Genomic DNA, 16,129 nt, shown 5'->3' with positions numbered 1-16,129 from the left:
GCAAGAGGACTCCACTTTTTTCTTTCATTCTCTAAGTTTTTACTTCTACTGGAAATAAAAAAACTTCCTTTTGTCAAGATCCTGGTTTTTTACTTGCTTTTTGTGTGTACAGATACCATGAAGTTTAGAAACAGTCATTCACGGAGTGATGTGGTTATAGTGTATTGGGAGCAGAGCAGAAGGCTGCTTGTGTTTCTGGGAGAGTTTGGTTTCTTTATGTTCTTATTGGTGGGACAGTTTGATTTTGAATTTTGCATAGTTTTCGTAGTTAAAAAGTGTTTTTTCATGGAGAGAGCAGTGTGTAATATTAATTCTGGGATTTTGACAGCACTACTGTGGCAACAGGTGAATTTTCCTAAGTGGTTGATGGGTTTGGGAATTTAAGATCATGGTTTAGAACCTACATGTTTTGCTCCTTTGTATTAATTATCCACAACAATGTCTTGGATGGAAACTCAAAGCAACTGTTTATAGTTTGAGAAACAGTTAACACCATTCTTGTTGAAGTGCAGCATCATTGAAGCCATTAAAGAAAGGTGATTCACCACAGTAATTGACTGGTGTGATTTTTAGCAGGTACAATTTTTATTTTGTTGCAAGGCTCACAATCATAAATACAATGCATAATTATCACTTTCTCAAAGAACAAGATATAAATAATATATGTCATAGTAAAGAATATATGAATATACTTTTGTTTCAGGGAAGAAAACTGATATAGACCAAGCAGGTGTATGCCCTTTGAGGATGGGATTTTCATATTTATGCTGAATCCAGCTCTTGCTTAGAAAATAAATCTCATTGAATGGACGTACAACCTTGTCACAGTTTTCTTTTTACAAAACTCTAATTTAAAGCCAGTAAATGTATTCCTTTTATTCCAGTTATCTTATGTCCCAATACTAGACGAAACATTTATAAATGGTCTGACAACGGTTATAATTTAAGAACTTTTATTTCTCAGCTATACATTATGGAATGGAATAATTTTCTTAAGATTTATGTGAATACTCCTTGATTTTTTTCAAAACTATCTTTTTAAACTATGCTTCCTTTTTAGTTTTCAGCTTGGAGTTTTGAGTTAAACTCTCTGCATAAGGGATGCTCCTAGGCTCATAAGAGTAGTCTGAGACACTAACAGTACTTCCACTCTCCTCTTAGCTAGAATTATGGTTTTTCATCTTCATTGCTTCCTCCTGCATGGCTGTTTTATTTCTGCATTTTTTTCTGACCTCTCACTAGATCCTATCTTCCAGAAGTTGTTACCAGAGCAGGAAAATGGAGTTAATGTAGAGAGTTGATCTCAAGGTTAGATGCATGCAGTTCTGGTCCCAAAGAGACAGAATGGACAATGCTCTCCTTACTGTGACGGGAGAACAGGAATATCAAGAGATGGGACATATCTGGTGGCCTAGTGGTTAAGTTTGGTGCGCTCTGCTTTGGTGGCCCAGGTTAAATTCCAGGGTGCAGACATACACCACTCATCAGTGGCCATGCTGTGGCAGTGGCTCACATACAAAAAGGAAAAAAAAGAGGAAGATTGGCAATAGATTTTAGCTCAGGGCAACTATTCGTCAGCAAAAAAAAAAAAAAGATAGAGAGATGGGACATATCTGAGAGGCAGTGGCGCTTGCACAAATGCATTGTCTGGAACAATGAAGGAATGGCAATATGACCACTGCTTCACAGCAGTACACTCACACCTTCACACACACATGTGCATGAAGGCACACACACTGACTCACACAACTATCACACACACATGTACACATTCACATGCACACTTACAAACACAGATACATGTGCACATATACACTGCTGATAAAGAAACACATTTGTGTGTTATTTTTCCTACCACACATGATTCACTTTGCTACTCTTTAAAATGTGCCCTGAAATTACATATCTATCCTCTTTTCTCTTTGAATTTGGGGAAACTGGTGTTAATAATAATGGAGAAATTTGGAACATCCCTCACGGTCACTTAGAGCTAGTTCTCTCTCTCCTTGGGCTGCCAATTTACATATGAAGAGATGCAAGGTAATCAGGCTAAAGATCAGACTCCAATAATGGCAATGGATCCTATGAGAATATGTGGGGTGCTAATTTAAGGAGAATACATTACTATAATTTCATCCCATGATTGTATCTCTGTTATATTTTTGCACTGCGTAAGAATCCTCCAAGAAAATCTCTGAGGTTTTACGGTTCCATAAAGAGGTTTTTATAGTTCCCATTTCAGTAGGGTTTGTTCCTAGAACTGTTCCCTATATAGATATCCCTCTTATGACAGTCAAGATTTTTAACCATGGGGTGAATGTCAACAAATATTTAAGCCATTCCTATACACATTTATCTATAAGAATACAGGGACACCTTAAAAAATCAATGAAATTTAAGAAATGCTCAAAGGAGAACTTCATTTTCATTAGGAAAACCCTTGCCTTGCTGACTTAAGTCATCTGTGTTAGATGTCAAGAAAATATGGAATTTAGCTAAACGTCATCACAGTAAAATTCTGAAGCCACATATAAAATCTTTAATGCAAGGTCTGTTTCCTAAAGGAGAGAATATATACACAAGAGAGAGCACACAGTGAACAGAACTTACAGACGTAGTCATGTCTATAGTTATTTAGATCTTTACAACTGATTTTCTTACTAAATTCCAGAAAGTGCTACCCTAATAACATATAGGCTTAAAGAAGAGATGGGTGTTATTTCTAAACTATCCCTTTCTTCTGCCCAGGCAAATGAAAGAAAAAGCCATTACCTCTGAAAACTAAGTTTCAGGAGAAAGAAGAGGGAATTTATATATCATCTAGAAGTTTTAAGAAAATTACCCTAAATGTGCTGCTCATGGCATTATCCTCAGCAGGTATGCTTTTCATAAACACAGTGCAAGATATGTCCAAGCAACACAAATGACATAATGTCCTCCTTCAGCCCACAATTAGGAACAATTGTACTTCCTGCTGAATGCTACTAAATAATATCTCAAGATCTACATGAGCAAAATGCCCTCCCTCCATGAATAGAAAGAATCTAGTAATAGCTATATATTCATAAAGAGATGCGGTATAGAAACTAGATTCTGCCAAGGCTACAACCTGGAAGCAAGTTAAATATTTCGTGATTCATTAACACATGAGTTATGAGCACTGTTAAAGAACTAAACGGTGCTCAGGGAGTCTGAAAGATATGGTGCCATGACTGATTCCCAGAGAAGTTTATGTTGCAGCGAAATGTTTCAGCATCAACTCTAAATAACTCAAATATTTAGTACATCCTTAGTGTGCCCTTGGGAAACTGCCTGGCTGGAAGGCAAGCTGATTCCCAATGTGTACATATACCATTATTTACAGATGAAACTATATATACTTTAGGTGGTATCTAAACTACCTTATGTTTCTTAACATCAAGACACACTTTATCATGAGATTATTTATCTGAATAGCATGGTAAAAAAACAAAATATAGTTTTCAAGAAACTAAACTATGTTGGAAACCACCTTTTGCAAGTTTAAGTAACCTCATAAATATCAAGATAATTTCTACTATAAACATCACACATCCCAGGCGTGGGTCCATGTCATACTTAAGCTGGAATCCTCACCACATAGCCACATGAAAAGTGTGTCCAAATACTATAAAGTGAGCTGGGCATGGGCCCTGGAAATGGTACTTGTTCTTACTGAGGTTGTTGCTGTCGATGTCAAGCATCTGAATTGGATGCCCACTAAGCTCTGAAACCTATGTTTTGTTTTTTCTTTTCCTGTTTTCTAAACAGAGTTTTTCAAACCACATTGCATAGGAAGGCCACAGCAGATGGCTCCTGAACTAAACCTGGGTAACCAGAAGAAAAAGGCTTGTTTCTTTGACCATCAAAGGAACTGGGAGTCAACTTTGCTTCCCTGCCCTAGAGAGGGGTTGTATTTGCTTGCTCAGGTCTTTTGTATTCCATCCCTACAACCTTGATGCTTCCACTGACCTGGGTCACTAATGCAACCTGTATCTTATGACTTCAAACCATGAGATTTCTAAAAGTTTGTTAAAAATTTTCCCTTTCCATCTCAGACTGCAGTAGTAATCTGAGTTAAACCTAGATCATTGAACTCTTCTCTTCCTAGAGAACTATGAGACATCTCCATGACTAGTCATACTGGTTTATTTATCCCATCAACATCCTTCATGTAAGCAGGATCCTGAAGTGTATTTCTGACTCTACTAGTGCTCTGTCGCTCCATCCTCATCTTAATGGGAAAGCAGAAGTCCCTGAAACACCGCTTGAAGTTTTCATCAAGAAAGGCATAAAGAATGGGGTTCAGGCTGCTGTTGGTGTAACCTAAGGCGATGCAGAAGTAATAGCTGGAGAGGGCAGCCGTGCTGTGGGAGGTACTCCCCAGAGCCTCCACAAGAATAAAAATGTGAATGGGAGTCCAACAGATGATGAAGACTGCCACCACCACAAGGACAAGCCTGGTGATCCGACGGAGGTTGCGATCTTTCTCTCGGGAGCCAGAAAGGAGTCGGACGCTCTTTAAGCGCAGGATCATCAGGGTGTAGCAGATAATGATGATGAGGACAGGAATCACGAAGGCAAAGACGAAGACGCAGATCTTCATGAAGAGGTCCCACCAGGAGTAATCATCATCCGGGAACTGCAAGGAGCACTCGATGACATCCACGTCTGGAAAAGGTGAACAAAACAAAACCAGAAGAAGAAAATCTACTCATATTACTGTGGCTGCAAAGAGTTTTAAATGTAAATTTTAACACCTTTGCTTGCGAAGGTCCAATTACAGTATAAGATGATATTACCTAAAGCAGATCACCAAATCAGGAATGAATGCCATATTTATTAACCATCTTATTTTTGTGCATAAAACAATGAAGGGAGAGAGTCACCATTTATTGGTAACATACACGAGGCTATAGAATGAGTAAGATTAGCTAGCAACATGAATTATCTAGTTGTGGAAACTCATTTGAAATTGATGAAGATGAAGTTGATGGAGCTTTCAGAAGAGCTAAATTGTTAATTTACAGCATGGGCACTTATTTGCATTTCCATTTATTAACAGTTCTCCCAGACCTAATAAAAGATTGTATCTATTTGTAATAAATGACTAAGTATTTTAGATCTAGTCATTCAATTTGACAAAAGCCAACTTGTCTGAAAAACATTAACTGGCTTACAAGAAATCATTATGTAGGTCAATAAAAATTTATATAAAATTTGTCTAAATATGACCTAGGTATTGTGATCGAATGGAGCCAATGGTGAACATTATGATTAAGGGCATTGCTGAAACATGAGTAAAACTTTTGGAGAAGAGGGAGAAGGAAGAGGAGGAGAAGAAAGAAAATAGAAGGAGGAGGAGGAAGAAGAGAATCATCATCATCATCAAGGAAATCTAAAAAAATCAGGCACATTTTAAATTTTTTGCCAACATTGATTACGTAATTCAGATAAAACAAATATTTTTATATGATTACATAGAAAACTGCTTATTTGCTCTGCTTCTCTTTGCTGGATAGTAACTCTTTGTAGTGACCATAATATTAGAAAGAGCAGAGGCAAGAAAGAGGAAAGACCCAGGATAAATACCTTTTATAATACATTCACTGGGGGCCTGCTTACCCCTCCATGGATCCCCTTTTCCCCAAGCATCAACTTTTTCTCCTTGCCTCTGATCAGTCATTGAGCACAGAGAAGGCAAAACTCTCTTTGTCCTGATCCTTCCTTACACAAAAAGTAATCATGAACAATACTATGAATGTAATTTTTATAATAAAACTATTTTCTTCTGATATTGGAAAAATCTGCTTCAAAAATAGCATAGGAATATTTTTTAAAATAATGAAACTGCTCTCATATGGGGCAACAAAAGACCTCGAATTGCTAAAGCAATCCTGAGAAAAAAGAACAAAGCTGGAGGCATCACAATCCCTGACTTCAAAACATACTACAAAGCTACAGTAATCAAAACAGCATGGAACTGGTACAAAAACAGATGCACAGATCAATGGAACAGAAATGAAAGCCCAGAAATAAAACCACACATCTATGGACAGCTTACCTTCGACAAAGGAGCTGAGTGCATACAATGGAGAAAAGAAAGTCTTTTCAACAATTGGTGCTGGGAAAACTGGACAGCCACATGTAAAAGAATGAAAATTGAACATTCTTTTTCACAATTCACAAAAATAAAGTCAAAATGGATCAAAGACCTAAAGGTAAGACCTGAAACCATGAGGCTTCTAGAAGAAAATGTAGGCAGTACACTCTTTGACATCAGTATTAGAAGGATCTTTTCAGACACCATGTCTTCTCGGACAAGGGAAACAATAGAAAGAATAAACAAATGGAACTTCATCAGACTAAAGAGCTTCTTCAAGGAAAGGGCAAATAGGATTGAAACAAAAGAACAACTCACCAACTGGGAAAAAATATTTGCAAATCATATATCTGACAAAGGGTTAACCTCCATACTATATAAAGAACTCACACAGCTCAACAACAAAAAATCAAACAACCTGATCAAAAAATAGGCAGGAAACATGAACAGACATTTCTCCAAAAAAGATATAAGGATGGCCAATAGACACATGAAAAGATGCTCATCATCACTGATCATCAGGGAAATGCAAATCAAAACTACACTAAGATATCACCTTACACCTGTTAGAATGGCAAAAATAACCAAAACAAAAAGTAACAAATGTTGGAGAGGTTGTAGAGAAAAAGGAACCCTCATAAACTGCTGGTGGGAATGCAAACTGGTGCAGCCACTACGGAAAACAGTATGGAAATTTCTCAAAAAACTAGAAATAGAAATACCATATGACCCAGCCGTCCCACTACTGGGTATCTATGCAAAGAACTTGAAATCAGCAATTCCAAAAGTCCCACGCACCCGTATGTTCATTGCAGCATTGTTTACAATAGCCAAGACGTGGAAGCAACCTAAGTGCCCATCAACTGATGACTGGATAAAGAAGATATGGTATATTCACAATGGAATACTACTCAGCCTTAAAAAGGGATAAAATCATCCCATTCACAACAACGTGGATGGACCTTGAGGGTATTATGTTAAGTGAAATAAGCCAGATAGAGAAAGACAATCTCTGTATGACTCCACTCATATGTAGAGGTTAAACATGTAGACAAAGACAACTGATTAGTGGTTACCAGGGGAAAGGGGGTTGGAGGTCGGCACAAAGTGGGAGGTGGTGCACCTACAACACAACTGACAAACAATAATGTATAATTGAAATTTCACAAGTTGGTAAACTATCATAATCTCAATAAAAAGTTAAAAAATGAAACTTCTCTATTAATAATGTTTTCTAAAACATTTTAAATGTGGTCTTAATCAAACACCCTTTAGTAAAACAAAATGTTATCTTCTTAGAATTTCAATTAGACATACTTTAAAATATAAAACTATAATCATTTTGGTCAATTAATAAATGTGACTATCTTAGAGACATACCTTTTATCAATTAAATACCAGATCAAACCTCTGAGTAGTGAATGAAAGCTCCCAAAGTAACTTGTTTTTTGATTCTCTAAAAAAATCATTGTCCAAAGTACTATTACTATGAAGACTATTAGAAATGAATGAGCATCTCTTTTAATTTTTGCTTTAGTGTTTATGGAAATGATAACAGTTAAAATCAGTTTTTAAAATCATCACTATTATCATCAAAAAACATTTTTTTGATATTGATAAAACAACTTTTGATGGCTGGTAGATTGCAAAAGTTTGATTTTAAAAAATATCCTATTCTAGGTTTGATTTGTCTGTTGACTCTAGCTTCCTTGAACGTAGGGAAAGGTTTTTTTTTTCTGTTTAACAATTGTGTATTCTGATATTGTCTCTTTCTTGTGGTTGACCTCAGGTTAAATGCCACTTCAGAAACATTTATATAGAGACTGTTATATATGAATAGTCTTCTCCCCTGCAACTTATATTCTCTTTATATATCATATTCACCCTATTTATTTCCTAGACAGAAACTCTTCTGTAACAATGTGTTACCTTTCCTAACATTTTTCTCTCCATCTAGAGTATAAACTACACTAGGCTAGGTACCCAGCCTGCCTTATTCAATATTTAATCCTTGCCACGTAGAGTGGCAGGAACATACGGTGCTTAAGAAGAATTAAGAAGAATAAGATGTTAAATAAATGAACACAAGACTACCACATGGAAGTCCTTGACAATATAGACTGATTACAGTGGTTATTATGGAAGATTAACCTGCTAAGATAAGCAAGGCAACACAAGGGCTGATGTTTAATTTGGATACATCTTTTAACTCTGAGAATAAGCTTCCTCTTGAACAAATTGTCTTGCATGTAGTAGGAGCTCAACAAATATTTGATGAGTGGGTAAAATAATCACCTACAGATACTTTTACAAGACTTTGGAAAGCATCCAACTATAGCATTGGAAATGTCCTCCAGTAATGTCAATGAAGTTGAATTTATACCATCAAAGAGAAAGGGAGAGTACTGAAGCAATTATCGAAGAAATTCAAGTCTGAGCAGACCATTTTTATTAAGTGTTCTCTTTCAGGAAAATGAGTCCATCTTTAGCTTTAAGGACACAGAGAGGTTGAAAGCAAAAGAATAGAAAAAGAGGGTCCATACAAATGGTAAACAAAAGAAAATGAGGGTAGCTAAATTTCTAACAGACAAAATAGACTTTAAGTTAAAAATTGTCACAAGAGGCAAAGAATGTCATTATATAATTATAGAAGGGTCAATTCATCAAGAGGAGATAGTTGTAAACATATATACACCCAACATTGGAGCACCTAAACATATACAGCAAATATTAACAGAATTGAAGTAAGACATAGACAGTAATACAATAATAGTAAGGAATTCAATAGCCCACTTTCAACAATAGATATATTATCCAGTTAGTAAATCTATAAAGCAATAGCAGACTTGAACAATACTATAAGTAAAATGGACCTAACAAGCATATACAAAACATTCCATCCAAGAGCAGGAGTATGCACATTCTTCTCAAGCACACACAGGTCATTCTCCAAGATAGATCAAATGAAGGCCACAAAACAAGCCTTAACAAATTTAAGAAGACTGAAATCACATCAAGTATCTTTTCTAACCACATGAAAATAGAAATCAATAACAGTAGGAAAATTAGAAAATTTACAAATATGTAGAAATTAAACAACACACTCCTGAACAACCAATGGGTCAAAGAAGTAATCAAAAGGGAAATCAAAAAATCTCTTCAGGTAAACGAAAATAGAAACACATATACCAAAGCTGATGGAATGCATGAAAAGCAGTTCTAAGAGGTATGTTTATAGCAATAAATACCTACATTAAGAAAAAAGAAAGACTTCAAATAAACAACCTAACTTTAAACCTCAAGGAACTAGAAAAAGAAGAACAAACTAAGCTCAAAGTTAGCAGATGGAAGAAAATAATAAAGATTAGGACAAAAATAAATGAAATATAAACTAGAAAAAAAAACAATTAACAAAGACTTGGTTTTTTGAAAACATAAAAAATAGACTAACTCTTAGTTAGACTACCTAAGGAAAAAAATACTCAAATAAATAAAATTATAAATGAAAGAAGAGACATTACAACTGATAACAGAAATACAAAGGATCATAAGAGACTCCTATGAAAAATTATATGTCAACAAATTAGATAACCTAGAAGAAATGGCTAAATTCCTAGACACATACAACCTACCAAGACTGAATCATAACAAAGTAGAAAATATGAACAGACCAATAATGAATAAGGAGACTGAGACTGAATCAATAACCTTCTAACAAAGAAAAGCCAAGTACCAGATGGATTCACTGCTGAGTTCTACCAAACATTAAAGAAGAATTAATATGAATCCACCTCAAACTTTCCCCAAAAATTGAAGAGGAGGGAACACTTCTGAACTCATTTTACAATGTAGGCCAACGTTACCCTGATACCAAAGCCAGATAAGGACACCACAAGAAAAGAAAATTAGAGGTCAATATTCCTGATGAACATAGATGAAAAAATCCTACAAAACACTAAAAAACTGAATTCAATAGCACATTGAAAGGACCATATACCATGATCAAGTGAGATTTATCCCGGGATGCAAGGATGACTCAACACACACAAATCAATAAATGTGATACACCATATAAATAGAATAAAATATAAAAATCATATGATCATCTCCATAGATGTACAAAAAGCACTTGAAAAACTCAGCATCCTTTCATGAAAATAATTCTCAACATCTTAGGTATAAAAGGAATGTACCTCAACATAATAAAGGCCATATATGACAAGTCCAAAGCTCATATCATAATCAGTGGGGAAAACAGAAATCTTTTCCTCTAAGATCTAGTACAAAGCAAGGATGCCCATTCTTGCTAATTTTATTCAAAACAGTACTGGAAATACTGGCAAGAGCAATCAGACAAGAAAAAGAAATAAAAGGCATCCAAATAAGAAAGGAAGAAGTAAAATTATCTCTGTTCACAGATGGCACGGTCCTATAAATAGAAAACTCTAGACTCCACCAAAATTCTGGGAGAACTAATAAATGAATACAGTAAAGTTGTGGGATACAAAATCAATACACAAAAATCTATTGCATTTCTATACACTAACAATGAGCTATCTGAAAAAAAAAAATAAGAAAATAATCCTATTTACAATAGCATCAAAAAAAAAAATAAAATACTTAGGAAGAAATTTAACCAGAGAGGTGAAAGATCTGTACACTGGTAACTATAAAACATTAGTGAAAGAAATTGAAGACACAAATAAATGGAAATCCATCCTGTGTTCATGGATCAGAAGAATTAATATTGTTAAAATGTCCATATTACACAAAACAATCTACAGATTCAATGCAGTCCCTATAAAAAACCAATGGCATTTTTCTCAGCAATAGAAAAAAACAATCCTAAAACTTATATGGAACCACAAAAGACCTTAAACAGCCAAAGCAATTTTGAGCCAGAACAAAGCTAGAAGTATCACACTTTCTGATTTCAAATTATATTACAAAGCTATTGTAATAAAAACAGTGTAGTACTGGCATAAAAACAGACACATAGATTAATGAAATGGAATAGACAGCCCAGGAATAAACTCACAAATATATGGTCAAAAAATCTTCAATAAAAATTCCAAGATGACAGAATGGTAAAAGGAAAGTCTCTTCAATAAATGGTGCTGGGAAAACTAAACACTCACATGCCAAAGAATGAAATTGGACACTTATCTTACACGATACACAAAAATCAACTCAAAATGGATCAAAGACTTAAAAGTAAGATCTGAAACCTTAAAATTCCTGGAAGAAAACATAAGAAAAAAATCTCTTTGATGTTGACCTTGGCATGATTTTTTTGGATATGACACATAAAGCACAGGCAACAATAAAAACAAAAATAAACAAGTGAGATTACATCAAACTAATCCAAACTAAAAAAGTTTCTGCACAGCAAAGGACACAATCAACAAAACGAAAAGGCAACCTACAGAATGGGAGAAAATATTTGCCAATCATGTATCTCATACGAGGTTAATATCTAAAATATATAAGGAACTCAATATATGTACAACTCAACAGCAGAAAAGCAAACAACTTGATTAGAAAATAGGCGAAGGACCTGAATAGACATTTCTCCAAAGTTGTTGTTAGTGCCAGTGAGTCAATTCTGACTCCTACTGATCCTGTGTACAGGAGAGCGGAATACTGCTCAGTCTTTTCGTGCCATCTTCTCAACTTCCAGTGCTGTATCAGACAATGCTCTGCTGCTATTTATAGGATTTTCATGGCCAATTATTTGGAAGTGGGTGGCCAGTTCCTTCTTTGTGGTCTGTCTTAGTTTGGAAGCTCTGCTGAAACCTGTCCGCCATGAGTGACCCTGCTGGTATTTGAAATACTAGTGTTATAGCTTTCAGCATCACAGCAACAAGCAGCTGTCACAGTATGACAACCAACAGATGGGTGGTGTGGTTCCCTGACCGGGAAATGAACCCAAGCTGCCACAACAAGAGTGCTGAATTTTAACCACTAGACCTCCAGGGCTGGTCATTTCTCCAAAAAAGACACACAAATGGCCAACAGGTATCTGAAAATGTGCTCAACATCACTAGTCATCAGGGAAATGCAAATCAAAACCACAATGAGATATCACCTCACACCTACTAGGGTGGCTATTATCAAAAAACCCTAAAGATAAATATTGGCAAGGATGTGGAGAAAAGGGAGCCCTGATACACTGCTGGTGGAAATGGAAATTGGTACAGCCACTATGGAAAACAGTATGAAGGCTCTCCAAAAAAGTAAAAATAAAACTACTATATGATCTAGCAATGCCACTTCCAGGTATTTATCCAAAAGAATTGAAATCAGGATCACAAAAGATACCTGCATTCTCACATTCACTGCAGCATATATTTTGCATATTGCATCACAATAGCCAAGATATGGAAGCCAGCTAAATGTCCATCAATGGATGAATGGATAAAGAAAATGTGGTATACATAATGGAATATCACTCAGCTTTTAAAAAGAAGGAAATCTTGCCATTTGCGATAACCTGGATGGACCTGGTGAACATTGTGCTGAGTGAAATAAGCCAGACAGAGAAAGACAAATACAGGACAATCTCACTTACATGTATAACTTAAAATAGTCAAAATCATAGGAGAGTAGAATGCTGGTTTCCAGGGGCTGGTGGGAAGGCGGAAATGGAAGGTGATGGTCAAAGGGCACAAAGTTTCAGTTATGAGTAAATAATTTCTGGAGATCTACTATGCAGCATAGGTCCTATAGCTAACAATACTGTACTGTACACTTAAAATTCACTAAGAGGGTAGATTTTATGTTAAATGTTCCTACCACACACACAAAAATAATAATAAAAGGGGCAGGAACAAACTTCGAGAAGTGATAAATATGTCTATGGTCTTGATCGGGTGATAGTTTCAAACGTGTATACTTAGCCCCAAACTCAAGTTGTATACAGTAAAAATGTACAGCTTTTACATGCCAATCATTACTCAACAAAGTAATTTTTTTAAAGTAGTCTTTCTTTTCCTTTTACATTAATATTAGAGGGTCATAGCTTTCTTGGGCACATGTTCCAATGTCTCATGCTGTTGTAATTATAGAGTTAGTTCTAATATCTAAACTAAAGCTTTCCTTGAGTATATTCTTTTTGTTAAGAATACTTCTGTTTCTGTTTGTATTATTATAGTAATTCTTAGCTATCATAATAATATTAACAGACAGGCTATGAATTACCCCCCAAAATATTGTATACATGTATAATATGTAAAATGTTATATTTAACATCTTGTGCCTATAAAGTGAAAATTTTGCTATATACAAGAGGCCTTGATATTAAGTAAATACCTGATAGATGTGGATAAACATAAGCAATAAGGCAGGATCTGTTAAAATCACTGTCAGATGATGATGCCAGCTAAGATTTATCAAGTGCTTACAACACAACGGGCACTGCTTCACCAGCTTTCCATGCACTGATTCAGTAGATGTAGAAGACACCTTCTAGAGCAGGCACCATTATTTTACAGATGAAGACACTGAAGCAGAGAGATCTAAGTAGTGTCTCCAAAATGACACTGCCCATAAGTGGTAAAATCAGGATTCAACCCCAGGCAGTTTGCTTCCAGATCCATGCTCTTAACCAAAAAGAAATATTGCAAACTCAGAAGCATTAGCTGAGATTTCTTGTCCAGGTAGACGTGTTCTAACGCAATTGACATCTGATTCCTTTCAGTGAGCATCCTCCACAAACAGGAGACTATGATCTACCAATGTCATTCAGCTCTGATTCATTGTATAGTGATTATCTACGATACTGGTCTTGGTCGTCCAAGGGTCTTGACATGCAGCATGATGTGACTTCAAAATGAGCACACTAGATGGTCTGGAGACAATCTTTCATCACATAAAAAAAAACCTGCTTTAGAATATAAAAGACCCAAAGAAAGAATGGAGCCCTCCAACAAGACTATTTTAAATTTTATTCCATTTTTCCCCTCTATTTGCTGCACAAATTAATCTTCTGCCAACACTGGTGGATCTTTTATTCCATTGCCTCTGCACACATTCATCCATAGCAACTCCCTCCTGGAAATTCACATGTATCTTGATTCCCTCTTTGAAAAACCTAATTGAAATCCATTTCTTTTAGGATGTCATTGTCTGACAATGATTAGAGGAATGTAGTGGTTAAGTTTATAAGTGTAACATGAAATATAAAAATCAATCCTTTATTTGTCCTGGGAAGAATCATCCATCTTCCTCTATTATTTAGCCCATTCTTCTTAGTCTCATAATGTATATGCAGCATCTCCTCTTGAATCCGAGTTATTATGCATAAACACCTAAGGCTCAGAAGAGCTCTTGCAATTTTATTCCCATTTATTGTGTGCTTGAAGAAACAGAATCCTATCTGTAAGTAATCCTTTTAAAAAAATGGTTCTCTGATAAAGTTTGACATTTTGTAAAATTTACCAAGTATTATAGCTTAACACCTGCAGTGCCTATGCTGGAAACTCATTTTACAGTTTCAGAGGAAAAAGATTATGCTTCATTAAAAAAAGAGTACCATGCAAGATAAGCTACGATTTTAGCAACTGCCCTGGCACTATAACCTGGAAAGTCCCTGCTACCCGTATTCAGTGATCTGCACTGACAGTATCATGAACTTCCCTAATAAACTGGAGCATTCAGACAACTGCTAAAGCAATAAATAGCATTTATAAAGTCCAAAGTGACCACTCTCCTCCTCCCCCCTCATAAATTTCTATTAAGACCAAGGATATTTTCACAGCTTTATCTTTTACCAGTAAGCAAAACTCCAAGAACCTTGGCTGCAGGTCAGAGTTACCCAGGAAGATCTTAAAAATCTTGACACACAGATTTTGCCTCAGGTCAATTAAACCAGACACTCCAGGGGTGGCACCCAGGCAGCAGTATTTTCTAAAGCACCTGGGTGATTTCCATATGCGGGCCAGTATGAGAATCGATGTCTTAGAAATACAGGGAAAACATCAAGTTTCTGTTTGCATGGGGTAAGAACGAAAATGTCCAAACTCTGACAGCTTTGCTCATCTGTACTACAATGCATCTGTGAACCCAATTTTGAAGGGCCTCCAGCCAAATGAAGTTGTTATGATTGAGACATGGAGATTAACCCCTAAGGGAAAAGGAGTAACGAGCCAGCATATGTCTCTAATAATTCAAGGAGAAAGAAGAGGAACGAGGAGGTATATCTTGGAATTGCCAGGAAGTGTATTTTAAAAATTCACATGCCTGTGGTTCTTTACTTCATCCATATCCCTCTAGATTCTGACAAGGATTTCCAGAATAGGAGATAGGTCAGGTGTCTGTTTTGGGTAACGTCATTATCCCATTCTTTGTTTAGATGTGGAAAGGAACACAAAAGTGTTTTATTTCTCATCTTCCATAGATTTAGGCATTTTATTTTTATTGACTTTTGGCTTTTCCCTTAGAGGTGTGTCCTACTCACTCCCAAATTAAGAGTTTGTATAATCAGAAGTTTTAAAAAATGGAATGAAAATGACTATCCTTACCTTCCCTGACTTTGGTTCCTCCAAGAACTATTGCAGATATGCCAACAGATGAAGACAGAAGCCAAATACAGATATTGATGATCTTTGCCTTCAAGGGTGTGCGGAAGTCCAAAGCCTTGACAGGGTGGCACACAGCAATGTATCGGTCCACACTCATCATGGTCAAGGTGAATATGCTGGTAAACATGTTATAGTAGTCAATGGAAATGACTATCTTGCACAGCACATCCCCAAATGGCCAGGAATTCATCAGATAGACCGTGCTCTGGAAGGGCATGGTTGTAGTAACTAAAGCATCTGCCAAAGCCAGGTTAAATATATAAATGTTAGTTGCTGTCTTCATCTTCGTGTATCTAAAAGACAAGAAATAAGATCAGTTCTCTCCATCTTCAAGTCAAATCCATGAGGTGAATGTGTTTGTGACAGCCTTTGGACTGTTTTTCATTCACATATTCTTCACACATTTATTGAGTGTCTAATATATGAA

General features: G+C 36.0%; 1 protein-coding gene across 2 annotated transcripts in view; it reads right to left on the bottom strand.

Moving 5' to 3' along the window:
- Window positions 1–563: 563 nt before the first annotated feature.
- Window positions 564–16,129, bottom strand: part of OPRK1 (opioid receptor kappa 1) — a 32,357-nt gene continuing 16,791 nt past the window's right edge. For both annotated transcript variants that reach the window (XM_023648620.2, XM_023648621.2), the window contains 2 exons: window positions 15,643–15,995; window positions 564–4,689 (listed from right to left, as the gene is read on the bottom strand). In XM_023648620.2, the coding sequence (XP_023504388.1) occupies window positions 4,157–4,689; window positions 15,643–15,995 (886 nt within the window). In that variant the 3' untranslated portion in view covers window positions 564–4,156. The remainder of the gene's footprint in view (window positions 4,690–15,642; window positions 15,996–16,129) is intronic.

This window comes from Equus caballus, chromosome 9, assembly GCF_041296265.1.
Source record: "Equus caballus isolate H_3958 breed thoroughbred chromosome 9, TB-T2T, whole genome shotgun sequence".
Taxonomy (NCBI): domain Eukaryota; kingdom Metazoa; phylum Chordata; class Mammalia; order Perissodactyla; family Equidae; genus Equus; species Equus caballus.
Note: the sequence above shows the minus strand (reverse complement) of the source record. Positions and strands in the feature narration are given on the sequence as shown.